This window comes from Hyaloscypha bicolor (assembly GCF_002865645.1).
Source record: "Hyaloscypha bicolor E unplaced genomic scaffold K444scaffold_13, whole genome shotgun sequence".
Taxonomy (NCBI): Eukaryota; Fungi; Ascomycota; class Leotiomycetes; order Helotiales; family Hyaloscyphaceae; genus Hyaloscypha; species Hyaloscypha bicolor.
Genome location: NW_020194515.1, coordinates 365,391 through 380,033, shown reverse-complemented (window position 1 = coordinate 380,033; position 14,643 = coordinate 365,391). Strand labels below are relative to the sequence as shown.

Below are 14,643 nucleotides of genomic sequence, written 5' to 3'. Positions count from 1 at the left end.
TCCGCCGAGTCGAAAGCTGTTCTTCACCCTGAAACAAACAAATTGGTCTAATGATATCTCCCCAACGCCTAGCCCCCAAATCTGCCTGCTTGGCGAGGTAAACAATCCGAAACTGGCAAGTTCGAAACGAAACGGTCAAACCTTCGATATTGCAGTGCCCTGTTCAAGCTTCGGAAGGCCAAGAACTTGATATTGCTGCACATAGGTTATGTGACTGAGCTCTTACACGTCTGAATCGCATTCTCAAATTCCGTGCCTCTGCCCTACTTCTTTGGTTCGGACGCAAAAGTGGGACATTTGAGGGCTGGTGTCTTGCAGAGGCTTCTTGTTACCCTGAAGGAAACCCCCAGGTCAGATTTTGTGGGGTAATAACTCAAGGCCTGCTTTTGGGCCTGTTTCACCGATTCCCGGTCAACGATCAAGTGTCCCAATCATCTTCCCTCATCTGAACTTCTGCCTTCACAAGGCCAAACAAATAAATGAAGGGGAAAATCCTCAGTTATTACCCAGCCCTGCGGCGCGATGTCAGACGAAAAGAAAAGGCAGCCATTGGCCCATTCGGCTACTTCTTTCTCTCCTCTCTCGGCGAGTAGATACTCGACCAATTTACCGATGCTGAAAGTGTAAAAATATAGCATTGGGGGCGCAGAAGCAGGAGCGTTTCTTTTCCTTCGAAGGATGCTGCAAGCCATCACCAGCTGTTCAAGGGTGCGCTGGCCCTATGAGACCGTCGTCTTGAGCGCTGTAACGGCACATAAATCAGATGCCTCAAAATACAGTTTTGCTTCTTGCTGTTCGTTGCTTATCCCCGATGTCGCGCTTCCCACTCTCAAATCCCCTGAACAAGGCTGAGCAGTCCTACAATATCTCCTTGACTTTACAATATTCCCGACAAATAGCTCCGTTTGTCAAGTCAGCCAACCTGCCTCAGACCTCTTTTCTTCTTCTCTGGTAGCTCTGTTTTGTGAGTGCAGTGTGTAGTTTTGAAGGCTTGCGTCAAAGTATTGGCGCAAGATGGGGCGCCATAATCGAAGGAAGTCTCCGGACGCAGAGGTGGAGGGCTGTGGGATGCAGAGAGTCCTTTGTGGAGGCTGTGGAGTGGGGTTTGCGGCCATTCAAGGTTTGACAGGTACGGGGTACCCTGAGCTGCTACATTTGATAGGCCTGGCTGGCAACTGAGAATAGGTACAGCGGGACAATTGGATATGGGTCTACGAGACAAGACTTTGTAGAAAGCCCACGGGATGCGTCGATGTCTTTGAAACAGCAGTCCATGATGCGCCTGGCAAGTGTGTGATATTCGTGGCCATTTTTCAATAGCTGCTCCCCCACCTGCAACGCTGCAAGCGCTTGTGGTGCATCAATGGAACACCCTACCGAAAATGGTTGGAACAAAACTCCACTGGAAATCGGGAAGCTCATGCCGCAGACAATTATTGAACCCATTGAGATGATTAGCCTTGATTTGGTTGTCGATTTGTGCTATTAATACGAACTCAGGTGTTCGGCTATCCGAAGTCGCTCAGATGCACAATCGGACTATTCAGACATTGCACAAACGAAGTCAAACGCTCAAGATCTTATTACTAAGCTCTCATTCCATGCTATGCAACCGAGCCTACGGCTTCAACTACCTACCTAAGATCTAAACTACTGTTTGCTCAAGTCATGGGAAGTCCTCCCATGACATCTCTCCAGTCACATCCCTCGAGCAAATGCCTCCATGCGTAACAGCACAATGTCCTCCTGCCGTCTAAACTGCCGTCATCCCATCACTTCATCTCAATCATCACTGAGTGATGGCCCTCTCGCTCCCAATCAAACGAGAAAAACGGTGTATCTATCTAACTGTCTTAACCATCGCTCGCCGCAAACAGGCAACGCTTCGCTGCAAATGCTGCACCGCAAAAAAAGGAACTCGACGAAATTCAACCGCAAATGCTCGTTTTCAGTTTTGCTGCCCTCAGTGATGATTGATTGCTTGATTGACTGATCCTCCATGTGCCATGCCTTCGTAGATACAGTACCACATCGTTCTTCCAAGTGTAGTGCAAACTCAAACTCTCTCACCTTTTTGCGCCTGCAGTCCCGCTGTGTTGCTGCTTTGTCCCAAGGAAACACGGATCTTGCTTTGCTTTTGCTTTTTTACAAGTTGTAGACGGTTCGAAGATTGTTCAGATCTGCTGCTGAAATTAGGGAGCCGATGTAGGGGCTGAACTCGGGAATGAGGGATTTGTAGAGATCAAGGGTCTGTTCTCATGATTAACTTTGATCTTGAAAACTCGAAGGGGGTAACCTACGTGTTGGAAAAGCTGTTGCAGATCAGCTGTTAACGGTGTCTTGAAAGCTTCTTCCATCTTGTATCGAGCAATCGCCGTGCACAAGCGACCGAGATCCTTCTCCATCGCTTGGGGATTACTGACGACGATCAAGCAAAACCCTTTGAAAGCGGTCGCCTTTTCCGACGTGAATTCGACAGTGTTGATGGACTTGAGGAACGGCTCTGAAAACGATGCCAAATGCGGCGCCATGATCCCAGAGTTCTCCAGGCCAAGTCGCCCAAGTGCGATTGCCGCATTTTCGAGAACAGATTTAGGAACCTCTGGATTTCCTAGGATCTCGAGGAATCGGTGGAGTAGCTGCTCAACGTAGGGTGCCATAGACTTGCCATGCTGAATTGAGATCTCGCCGGCGGACCAGCAGGCATTGTTCACGACGCTAAACCCTGTCTCGATCTGTTCGTCGATGATAGAATCCAAGTCGAGTTGTTGGATAAGTGTCGGCAGCAGGGTAGCCAAAAAGGGCGCAAGCTGAGGGAATACGTACTTCGCACAGTCCCCCAGCAGCGCGTAGGATGATTGGCGAACGTCGTTTTCAGGGTCTTCCATACAAAACTGAAGTAGTTCAAAAAGTCGAGGTTGTGAGCCGGATACGAGGGCTGCGGACTGTTTCCCATCCAGGGCCTGAATTATAGCGCTTAAAAGGTCCAAGCTCGTTACGAGAAAGTCCTTGTCAGGAGTATCTAAAATTGGGTTATTGACCGCTGCGACATACTCTTCCAGGTTTTGACGGATGATAGTTATGCATCTGGTAAAGACGGGTTGCGCAAATGGTGCGAAAGATTCGGCCAAAGCGTTCGCGACGTACGATAGGCACTCGAGAAGGGGGAAGAGCTCTCGTGACTGGTCCGATACCTTATGCCATCGATGGATCAGCGCCGGCATCAATAATTCAATCAGCTGGGGTTGGGCGAGCCCATGGCCCACATTCTCTGCCAGGGTTTGGACGCAGTCGTACAGGATGAACATGTTCCTGTCCTTGTACTTTTCAAAGCAGCGGACGAATTGGCGAATAATTGGCTCACAGTACGGTGTGATCGTCGTTCCTGCTTTTTCTTCGAGGTGTGCAAACGCTGAAGCCCCCGCTTCCTGCACTCTTTTGTTGGAATCCAGCATTTTGGTGAGAATGCCCTCCATCATGGGCTCGAAGAACTGGGCTCGCAACGCCGGCGTACTCAGACTGGCACCCCACGCTGAGTATCTTCCAAGTGTCCAACAGGTGATCTGTCTGACAAGGGGTTCGGGATCGTTGAGGAGAGATATCAGGTACGGAACCAAATCAGGAAGATGAGGCGTTACAACATCTATGCAGCCCTCTGCCACCGCCCCGAGTGCCAGAACAGCAGCCTCTCGGTATGGCCACTCGGGATGCTTGAGGTTGGTCATCAGGTAAGGCAGAATGGTCTCGAAAACTGGTCCTCGAAAGTCCGTTGCAAACACATCCAAGGCGGCAGCGGAGCATTTTCTAAGATTCCATCGGTCCTCAGGGTTTCCATCGTCATCATCATCGAATTCCTCAATTTCACCTTCGTCCAGATCATCGTCATCCTCCTCCATGCCACTTAGTTTGACGTAAGAACCACCATTTTGGCCATTCTCGTCGACCTCTTCTCCGTTCGCGAGAGTTCTGGCACTCTTGTTCTTAGCGAATTTTGGTTTGATGTCCTCAGCACGATCCTCCTCGTCAGCATCGTCTCCACCACCTTCCAGCATGGCGATGTCTTCTTCGCTGTACACCATACTCTCCAGGAGAACAGGGATGATCTTGTTGAGGTAGGGGCCAAGCGATTTCCAGAGCTCGCTGTGTTCTCCTACGGTGAGCCAAAACTCTGCAGCATCACACGCCAACTCCTCATCCTCAATCTTTCGCTGCTGGGTAATCATATAATCGACAAGACCAGAAATATGCGGTAAAATCTTATCTGGCCGAATCTCCACGATTTGTACGAAGGCTCGACAAACCTGCCGCCGAACATCTGAGGAGGTATCGTTGGCAAGCTGGAAGAGCCGGTTGAGAAGGTCATCGAGTGAAACGAGAAGAGCTTGGGGTTTTTGAGGGATGAAAACATTAATACTCGCAAGGGCCAGGGACCGAATCCTCGGCTTCTCGTTCGCTGTGAAGGATATAAGTTTCGGGATGATGTACGCAAGGGGTCGTTGGCCTTGATAGTCCTTGTCTAGCATCTTCTTGTTGTCTTCACAGACTTTCCCTAAAGCCGACATTGCCCCCTCCTGTGCTTCGGGAGAGACTACTCCAGTATCATTCCCAACCAATGCCAATAACTCTGGCAGCAGTTCAGGCCACCCAAGAATACCACCACGGTTGACAATTTCCGTAATAACATTTCCTGCATAACTTCGTATTGACTGATTTTTGTCCTGTAATGCTAATGGCACTGATTGTCGAACAAGGGCAAGGGATTCCGGTGGTATCGATTTATAACCAGTCCTGATATTGTTTTTCAGCATTACAGCTGCTGCCGACCTGACTGCATGGTATTCTTCAGGAGTATAGCTCAGTCCAGGGGGGACTTGTGAACTTGAAAATAGGTACGTGAGATAGTTGTTGATATCGGGGGAGGATTTTGCTTGAGCAAGCATCTAGATGAATTGCCACAAAATTAGTAAATGGTTACTTTGTGGATCAATAATCTGGGGAAATATAATATCTTTCAAGTTCCACATACAATCTCAGCTTGCTTTTGAGCTGTCTTGTTGTGCCCGCTCAGAGAATCCTTCAGACATCCTGATAATTGACCTAACGGCTCTTGTTGCGGTTGCCACGCCATGATCATCATCTGGCTTCAGAGCCCTGTCCGTCAGTCTTTCTTATGGCGTTTCAGTGGTATGCAGGTACGCCGTCGAGATAGAATTTGCGCTGCTAGGTGGCACAAGATGACTTGTGGGACATCAGAGTTCAGTGTTGGTCGACATGGTACCGTTGAACGCCTGGAGGGATCTGGTAAGCATTTGAGTCTGGAAGAGCGTTCCGCGTAGTTTGAATGCACCAGAGGCGCTCCAAAAATTTTGCTGCTCGTACTCACTGAATGGCAACTGATTCCTTGGTGGTAAGGGAATATGTTCCTTTGTGTTGGGAGAGCAGGGCAGGGCAGGTGGAGTGGTTGTGGTTGGATCGTGGCTGTTTGCGACCGGGTCGCCGCGTTTAGGGCGAAAAAATAAGAGAGATCGGGTCCTCAAGCCCAGGAGCGTGCGATTCCTCAATCCTTCACAGACGTGGATTCGGAAGTAGAAGGTTGGATGGGGAGATTGTGGAAGGAACGATTCAAGTCGACGTTGCGCTCGCCTGCGCTTGGTGGTGGGGAGATTTTCGGGTCTGAGATTTTCGCGAACCCCAGATGCATTCACTTTGCCACCCTTTCATCCTCTGCTGTATCAATCAACAATTAAATATGGAAATTGATCATGAACATTCCGGAATCAAGACGTTTGAATTAACTGTGTGTAAAAAAAAAAGAGACTTACTGCATTTTGGGCAACCCTCCATGAACAGCCGAGATATTTTCTTTCGGTTTTCAGCGACGGGTTTCACTGGGACATTTAGCCCTCAGAAATTAACAAGTTTCTGGGGTGCAAGCCGTCCCCAACGTAAATTTCGATTGTAAGAAAATATGGCTATTCACTCAGGTTTCAACTTGCAATGCTCTAAGATTAAAAGATTACCATGAAGGGTTTAGCAGATGAGAGCAGTTTAAAGGTAGTAAGTAATCTGCCCGTACGATTCTGAACACTCAATAATATAATCCTAAATTAATTAGAATTATAATGAACTTAAATTTTCCGATTTATCTCCATCTAATTTTTGAGTGACTTCGGGCCTGATATGTTATTACTTTCATCTAGTCATATTGAAGAAAATTAGATATTGGAGCATCTCCAAGTCTTTGATAGAGTCAGGCAGCACGGATACATTCGACTGAGTTGAAAGTAGCCAAGGCAATTATGCTCTCGCTATAATGTGTTCCAAATTTGGCATCAAGTGGATGATCGTAATTGCTCACAACAGAGAGGCACATGAACCGGAAAGACTATTGTGTCCAAATATGCGTTACGAAGTATTCCTTCACGAGAACCTATTTAAGATCTCCAGCTGGCTGTGCCTTTACTTTCCACACGTCTTCCCGCCAGGAGTCCCAAAACTCTACTTCTTGTTGAATAAGGGTGCATCCTAGGTGTCTAGTTTCACTTCCTATTATGAAAGGGGGATTGCCACCAAATGGGTCACACCACCAATTTGTGCCACCTCATTGTCTATCCGGTCCCAAAATAACAAATGGGATCAGCTGGAACATGCTTCTCGAGACGAACAATGGTTTGAGCATATGCTGTGCTGAAGTGGTTGAGCATGATTTGGAGGTCGTGGAAGACCAGACGATCTTCCTCGGCCGCGGATGGAATTGTTAGAAGCTGCCCCATCAAACAGGTGTTTGCTCTGAGCACCGTCCAGCTGAATGGGTAATGGATCCAACGACGAATTTAGCGATAGACCTGGCAGCCTCAATCGTAAGTTCAACAAATCGATGGTGGGTACCTCGTGGAACAGAAGGTAGGACAATCCACTAGGAGGAGTTTTGATCTGGCCGAATTTGGCCAGTTCATTTGCTTCAAGGCTTCATCATAAAAGACCGGATTTCATGCCAAGTCCAGATCTTGCCTAGCAAGAAACATTGTGCTCCACGATCTCCAGATCGGTTGAGACATGGCCCATCGATGGCCCTGCCGAACCTTCTTTGGAGGATCTGGCTGCTCATGTAGCACACTGAACAATCTACCCAGGGTTGGTCTGCTACAATTTTAGAGCAATCTGACATCCAAATTAGAGTCGGAGTAAGCAGCAACGGTATTTCGAGATCCCTCTCGAGCCATCACTTTCGAATGACGATAGCACCCATGGAACGGCCTTCGGTCGACATCGGTCTTTCTTTCGTTCAGCTCCCATTAACAAGTTCTTGCACCTCACTCTTCCGGACTTCATCCATTACAACCTCCACAACCTTTTTGAATCCTTCCATCTCCTCATCCACAGTACCGCCCAGTCCAGCGCTCGCGAAGCTTATAGAATTTCCCACATAGACCGGTTTTCCCGTTCTCCGTGCAAGTAGTCTAGCTAGGCGGGTGGTGAACTCGATGGAGGATTCGTAGGTGAAGAGCGGGGTCGAGATGGTTTGGCCGGGATTCATTCTCTGTTGATGCTGTCAGCTGTGAAATTGTTAATCATAGAAAGGAAATGTATTTTACATCGGGGAGGGCGTAAACGAATGATCCCAGGGGTGCGGCTCTCGAGGTGTCGCCATTCATGGCAGTTGTGAGGAGGAGGAGGGATGTCGCCTGGATGGTGAGTCGAATGTAAATTCTGGTGTCTGGTGATTTTGGGAGAGGGAACGAGAGTTCGATGGGCCTCCCCGATGATTCTACTATTGCTGCATCGACGTTGGCCATTGTGAGTGTTGGATTGGATTTCAGTTGTAAAACGATGAGCTCGGGCTCACCCCTGTCGCATCCACGTGATGTAGACTCAGCATCGTGGAAAATCATCCACGCCCTTTGAATTCAGCTTCACTCTGATCTGGAGTATCAAGACCTGCCATATCATTTGCCACCGTTTGGACTACTTGTCCAGTACTGGATGTACTTCTACATTTACATACAATAGCAAAACTGGCCTTGATAACCCCTACAATTCATGGATGCAACCTCACAGCTTTCATCAGATCAAAATCCAAGTTCTTGGAGCCCTTCATTAAGCCACTTAATATTCTCCTTGCTATCTCCAGGACCACTGGCCCAATGGCCCCAAATGCTAGGGGAGACCACCATCTTTACGATCCCGTCTTTCATATTTGCAACCTCGATTTCGGAATCTTCGGGTCTGTATAGCCACTGTCAGCGGGCTTTCTTCTTCTTCCGCTTCCTGCCCACTGACGGGAAATACAAGTTGTCTTCCCAGATAAAACGAGTGTTCTTGCTTTGATGGCCTGCATGGGAGCTCTGAAGTCCTCGTTGTAAGAGTCCTGGTGTGAAACATCTCCAGATTGCCAAGTATAGAGCATCACCAACAAATTTTCAGGATCTATATGGCATCAATCTCTCGCTCTGCGCTTTTCGAGTTGTTCATGCCTCTAGACAAGCCCAAGTCTCTCAAAAGTTTTTCATAAAGTCCTCGAGATCCTTGTATCCGAGAGAGCTCTCATACAACTTCCCCCGGTAGAAGGCTTGGTTGAATCCCCAGCCAGCATAAACTCTACAAAAAAATTCAAGCCAACTTCTTTCTCTTCTGCTGTCCAGGTTCGATATTACTCTCCCTTAGGGAGAATACAATCCTTGGATGAGCCTGCCGTAGAATATTTCTTGGCAGCAGGTAAAGCAGACGTTCACGCCTGCAAGGTAAACTTGGTTGTGCAAAGAAGTCATTGCTGAACCGCAGAACGGAACAGCGATTTCCATTAATTCAGAAAATTGAGTGGCCGCCTGGCCGGCGTTCATAGACCACCCAAATACCGCTCGAGCATGATTGATACCTAGGTGCTTTTGTGACGAGAGTGTGTTGTGCTTTCACACTGTCCTAGAATGTGATTTTGGGAAACGGCTTGATGCTGGAGTTGGAAGGGGATGTCGATTGTCCATTTCCGAACAGAGCGGTAATGATTATAAGGTATTTCTTGGGAGTTCAAAGTTTAGTCCTCTGCTATGAGCCATTTATTGTCGGCTATGGCTTTGAAACATCTGTTAGCCAAGATCCTCGAAATTGAGGGGGACAAACATCCCGAGTACTAGGAAGGGTAGATGATTGCTGGTGATTTCGGGTCTCCAAAGCATTTGTATGCTATTTCAGCGTCTGGAATACTTTCTCTTGACTGGAAATTCCAGTCTCCCGGCTTGTAAGTCTTTACACCTGCCATTTTGAAGGGCTGATGGATAACCGGTCTTGACGTGAGAAGCGAGCCTTTTATACTTTTCTTCTAAGCAGCTTCTGTGGGATCCTCCTAGAAATCTTGTGTTACCAATGCACGCAGAATCTCCAATGGAGATGAATTCTTTTACTAAATTAGTGTTACCAATCTGGTGGGGTTCGTTGAAATGGGAGCCGAGAGTGCATAACCTTTTGAATTCTTGATGACCCAATTCAAATGAAATGAAATGACGATCAGACAAAACCAGAAGAAGACAGTCAGTTGCATTGCAATTATCGAAGTCAAAAGAATACCTCCTTGCCTGCAAACGCAGATCCTTCCAACTCTCATTTTGACGCTCTTCAGTCCTCACCTCCTTATCGATAAGACTGCGGGGTTGGCTGCCACGTGACTGCTGCTGGAAGCGCCACGGCCTTTCATGACGTCTGCCCAACAACAACAAAGGTTAGGTTCGAAAAAGTGGATTACCGATAGCATGTAAATAAAATACTGCAATTTTGCCAAAGGGTCTTGAACAATCTTACCGCCATTGACATCCCGGTTGACTGTCTTGAATTCTCGGTACGTAACTTGCCATTGGCTCTTGCTTAAGCTAACTGTTAAGTCTCCCGCATTCCTTGTGTCGCCTCCGGAATCCCGGTCGAACCTTCCCAACATCAACAACCAAAATGTCTCGAACAGACGCCGAGAAGCACATCCAACGCAACCCGCACCCTGATTTCAAGAAGGTCGAAAGCAGCAGGGAAAACTGGGACGACTCGCTCAAATGGAATCTCAAGCAGACAATTAAACCAGACTGGAAGTACGGAGACGGAGCGAACGATGGGGGAGCAAGCCTCAAGCTCCCACACATTTCCATTGATCCTTACGAGGAAGGACGTCCGGCTGTAGCAAACTACAAGTTATTAATCTCCGGTATCATTCCGCGACCAATTGGCTTCATCAGCACCCGTTCTACAGACGGAAGTTCCACGAACCTTGCGCCGTTCAGCTACTTTCAGGTCATCAACCACGATCCGCCGTTATTTACTGTCGGATACGCTGGGGGCTTTGATAATGCGAAAGACTCGTTGAGGAACTTGACGGAGTCTGGGGAGTGTGTGATCAACATCATTTCGGAGCATTTCATAGAAGCGGCAAACTCGACGAGTATCAATGCGCCTTATGGCGAGTCTGAATGGAGCTTAAGTGGCTTAACCCCAGAGAAGTGTAAGACGGTCAAGGCGAGCAGAGTCAAGGAAGCCATCTTTTCCGTAGAGGGCAAGTTGGATTTCACGAAAGAGTATGAAAGTAAGGCAACTCCGGGCAAGAAGACCGGCGTACTTGCTGTGATTGAAGGGACGCATTTCTGGGTCAGAGAGGATGCAGTTAATGCGGAGAAGAATTTGATTGACCCTGCTGTAAGTTTGCCTTGTTTCCTGAAAGGGATTTGATGCTGACCATTTGTAGATTTTGCGACCCATGAGCAGACTGGGTGGAATTACTTATGGAAGAACAACTGAAGGCGTGGAAATCCCAAGACCCGATTGGGAAGAAACCGTTGTCAAGAATGAGGAAGCAAAGAAGCTCGTCAAGCCAAAAGTAGATGGCCAGTGAATAATTATAGACATTAGAACAGAATAGAGTCCAAACTTTCATTAAATGATTCTCGGCTCTTCGCGGAATTTGTGATGAATAGATGAGATTCTCAAATCTGGTTTACTGCCACGTCTTACTGCAACAGACTGAGTTAAGATTGAGTTGAATGTCACCCATTAAGTGGAACCATGGCTTTGAAAAGCGGAAATATTTAGACGTCCGTTTAAAATGCAGTCATAAGCGGCGGCCGAAATTGGCCCATTTTTCTCTCCTCCCGCTAGGTAGGTTATAGTCGCTAGTGCAATCATGCCTCGGCTCAGGGAAGCCTGCTTACCGACACAGCTCCCTGAAGTGAGGAGATTAACAGCTTCCTCCAGCTTTATTTTTCTTACCTTCACTCGATACCTTATCTTGTCCCCCCCAAAAAGGACTCAACATCTATCTATACTTCATACATTGTTTCTCGCCATTTCATTCAATCCCAGCCTTGCGTAGAAGTCAATTTGTCCATCATGTCTAAATACGAGACCGAACTGCACGACTTCCAAAACATCTTCTCCCTCAAAGGAAAAGTCGTAGTCGTGACAGGCGGATCTCGTGGCCTAGGACTCCATGCAGCATCTGGGTACATTTTCCTCCAACGCTTTCAGAATTCCAATTGCCCGTTCGTCAGGAAACTAGCTAACAACTCTTCAGATTCCTCCAAGTAAGCTTATTTTATACTATTTTGCTGTTTTCTTCTATGAGAGCTCGGAGCCCTAAAGTTCATGGGATCTGGCATGCGCATTTGCCTTAGGAGCTTGGTTCTCAACTTCTAAGCTCCCTATCAAAATTTAGGAGAACTCCGTACTGATTCGATGGTTAGGCAGGAGCTTCCAAAGTCTATATAACTTCCCGCAAAGCCTCCGCCTGCGATTCCGCTGTAGCAGCCGTAACCAACCCATTTCTTTGTTCCATGCCCCGAGCTCCCTCTTTCACTGGTTGGGAGAATGAGACATGCTGCCGGCTCTCTCCCGGCTCCCTTCCCTCCAAAGAAATAGGTTGCTAATTCGTTGAAGCTTAATGCCCTCCCCAACCTCTCCCCTGGCGCAAAATCAATCTCCATCCCAGCAGACAGCGCCAATATTGAGGGTGTGGAACACCTGGTGGAAGAAGTGATGAAGACGACGGATCATGTTGATATCCTGTTCGCCAATGCCGGTGCTACCTGGGGTGAGGCATTTGATACTCATCCAGATTCCGCTTTTGGGAAGGTGATGGATTTGAATGTTAAGAGTGTCTTTAATACTATTAGACTGTGAGTGGCATTTGTGAGACAGGGGGAGGATGGTGCTGATGAGATTGGAGATTTGCGCCACTGCTACAGAAGAAAGGGACGATTGAGGATCCTTCGAGAGTTATTATCACCGCCTCTGTTGCGGGGATTGGAATTGGGAGTCTAGGGAAGACCGCAACATTTGGTTACTCTGCATCAAAAGCAGCTGTAATTCGTAAGTCATCTATTTATTTTCTACCAGCAAGAATTCCTACTTCACCGGTCTTCTGGATCTGCCTTGGAAGAGGAAGGATAAATCTTGGAATGTGTCAACACTTGGAAGGCATTCACAGGAAAAAGAAATTGATGAGCAGCTCGGGGGGGCATCCTTTGGGACCACACGCGAGACAATATCTCTAATAAGCATTAAGCGACACTAATTCGAGCTTTATGTTACAGATCTCGCGAAAAACCTTGCGGTTGAACTTGGACCCAGACATATTTTAGTCAACGCAATTGCTCCTGGGTTGTTCCCTAGCAAGATGGCTAGCGGACTCATCAGCCTAACCGGAGGAGAGGAACAATTGGCAGTGAGTAATCCAAGCAAGAGGCTTGGAAAACCGGAAGATATTGCAGGCTTGGTGGTGTTTTTAAGCAGCAGAGCTAGCTCACATGTCAATGGCGCGACGATCACTGTTGATGGTGGTGAGGTGTGGGCAAGGGGGGTTATGGTAAATGCTACGAAGGAGGACCAGGCCAAGCTTTGAACCTGTATTGTACGAGGGACAAATCCGGTCCGGCCGATACATGGCATAGCCTAACTCCTATGGTGACGTTGTTATCGTTTCCTAGCTACCCAGTGACTAGCTTTGAAAGTGTTTTGGAGCATGCTTTCGGGATCTTGGATGTAGGGTGCTGTGATTCCAAACTCCTTCTTCTCTATATCGAAGCCGAGTTTTTCGATCAACGCCACCACTTCGTCGTCTGTCAGCTCTACTGCTCCTGGATCTGCAATTCCTGTGAGATTTGTCAGTTCGATTCGCACAGAGGCAGACTTCCCATCTCACCCTTTCCATTGTTATTGTCAGAAACAGGGTCAGAAACTGAGTCCTTTTCACGTCCATGTTGCCCAGGAGCATTGTTCTCGAAGTGCCACAGCAGCGGCCCCACGTTTACAAACAGCCCGCTAGGCCGTAAACAGTTCTTGATTGCCTCGACGTAGCGTATGATATTCGGTGCGGTGTCTGGAAACCAGAAGTAAGCAATTGCTCTGTCTTGGTTATTCCAGGGCGAATAAAACGCCCTCTCTGGAATGAAGAAAAAGGTACTCTTAAATAAAGGAAATGCATTCTGCCCACTACTTACCGAGGAAGAAGACCGTCGCAACTGCATCAAAAGTGTCTTTGCGGCCCTTATCTCCATACAAGAGCAAGAAGTCTGATGCACTCATGCTCATTTCTCCAGCAAGTTCCACGCTTCCCAATGTGGTGCTCGGGTGCAGATCTGGTATTTCGACCGAATTGAGGTGGTTGGCCCGGTTTCTGTGATTCGAGAACGAATGAACCCATGGAAACAAGGTATGTGCGCCGGAATAATGACAGTGATTGAGGATGTACGAGCTGGCAAGAAGCTGATGATAACTGATCTCGTTTCCTTCTGTGTCAAAACCGGCACAGCATAAATCAAACACCAACCGAGCAAGTCCAGCACCCGGTACAAGCACTCGCATTCTTGAACCAGAACGAGCTGAGCGTTCTTCCTTAAGTGCTTTCAACACAGGCTGGTAACAAGTTTCACGTTCCGCATTGCCTTCTTCAGACCAATCTCGATAAAATTGTCGAAGAGTGCTTCTCGCTTTCTCCAGATCAAGAGATGTTGCCTTTCCCCGCCAGTCAATTGGAACAGGTGGATGGGAAGAACCAAGTTGCTGTGGGATGCCAAAAGATTCAAGCCCAGCTTGCCATATTGCAAGAGATAGTTCTGCATTCTTGTCGATTGCATCGTCCACAGCGTTGAGGGTGTCGAGGTAGGAGAAAGGCGGAGCAGCCAAGAGTTCTAAATGTGCTCTTGGCAGTGCATAGAATGACTGTCTCCTGAGATGCGTAGTGTTGAAATGAGCAACTTTTGCATACTGGCTGCAGAAATTAGTAAAAGGTAGCCCAAGATATCGAAGAATTCCGGCTGCACATGCCATGTTTGCCGTGCTTGATACTTGAGAGGAGAACGTCTCGTTTATCGAGTTTTCCAACAGCAAAGTATGTCAAATATTATACTGTGAGAGTTACAGTCTCTAACAGAGGAACAGTATGATTTTTCTGACAGATAGAAAAGCAAAAGATGAGTTGATCCACCACAAGAAGCTGAAAGTGAAAATATATTCACTTACTAGAACGAATCCAGAGCAGCAAAAAGGACTCTTTGCTCATCAGGATCCTCATACGTCTCCTTATTCCCCTCCCAATCTACATTCGACATTCTGTCTCGAACTGAGATATCTTCACATGCAAGTCATCTGGATGTTGACCTAGATAACGTACCGAAG

The 14,643-nt window shown here is 47.6% G+C and overlaps 5 protein-coding genes across 5 annotated transcripts; 2 read left to right on the top strand and 3 right to left on the bottom strand.

Annotated features, from left to right (window-relative positions):
* Positions 1-2,145: 2,145 nt before the first annotated feature.
* K444DRAFT_623962 (ARM repeat-containing protein) lies at positions 2,146-5,128 on the bottom strand (the record flags this gene model as incomplete). Its single annotated transcript, XM_024882338.1, has 3 exons — positions 2,146-2,250; positions 2,301-4,940; positions 5,027-5,128. The coding sequence occupies 3 exons, from the start codon at positions 5,126-5,128 to the stop codon at positions 2,146-2,148; spliced, it is 2,847 nt and encodes a 948-aa protein (XP_024743364.1).
* Positions 5,129-7,285: 2,157 nt separating this feature from the next.
* K444DRAFT_639619 (uncharacterized protein) lies at positions 7,286-7,796 on the bottom strand (the record flags this gene model as incomplete). Its single annotated transcript, XM_024884398.1, has 2 exons — positions 7,286-7,540; positions 7,596-7,796. 2 exons carry the CDS (start codon positions 7,794-7,796, stop codon positions 7,286-7,288), a joined length of 456 nt encoding a protein of 151 aa, XP_024743363.1.
* A 2,012-nt stretch (positions 7,797-9,808) lies between these two features.
* On the top strand, positions 9,809-10,919 carry K444DRAFT_551485 (flavo protein-like protein oxygenase). Its single transcript, XM_024876545.1, has 3 exons — positions 9,809-9,829; positions 9,873-10,668; positions 10,718-10,919. Exons 2-3 carry the CDS (start codon positions 9,937-9,939, stop codon positions 10,862-10,864), a joined length of 879 nt encoding a protein of 292 aa, XP_024743362.1. The 5' UTR covers positions 9,809-9,829; positions 9,873-9,936; the 3' UTR covers positions 10,865-10,919.
* A 439-nt stretch (positions 10,920-11,358) lies between these two features.
* On the top strand, positions 11,359-12,868 carry K444DRAFT_516636 (NAD(P)-binding protein; the record flags this gene model as incomplete). The annotated part of the gene is made up of 6 exons (XM_024873699.1): positions 11,359-11,471; positions 11,543-11,552; positions 11,712-11,777; positions 11,905-12,143; positions 12,194-12,336; positions 12,561-12,868. 6 exons carry the CDS (start codon positions 11,359-11,361, stop codon positions 12,866-12,868), a joined length of 879 nt encoding a protein of 292 aa, XP_024743361.1.
* Positions 12,869-12,939: 71 nt separating this feature from the next.
* Positions 12,940-14,642, bottom strand: K444DRAFT_649609 (N2227-domain-containing protein; the record flags this gene model as incomplete). Its single annotated transcript, XM_024885586.1, has 4 exons — positions 14,488-14,642; positions 13,467-14,236; positions 13,169-13,345; positions 12,940-13,118 (listed from the first exon to the last, which is right to left on the bottom strand). Exons 1-4 carry the CDS (start codon positions 14,574-14,576, stop codon positions 12,940-12,942), a joined length of 1,215 nt encoding a protein of 404 aa, XP_024743360.1. The 5' UTR covers positions 14,577-14,642.
* Position 14,643: the final 1 nt, after the last annotated feature.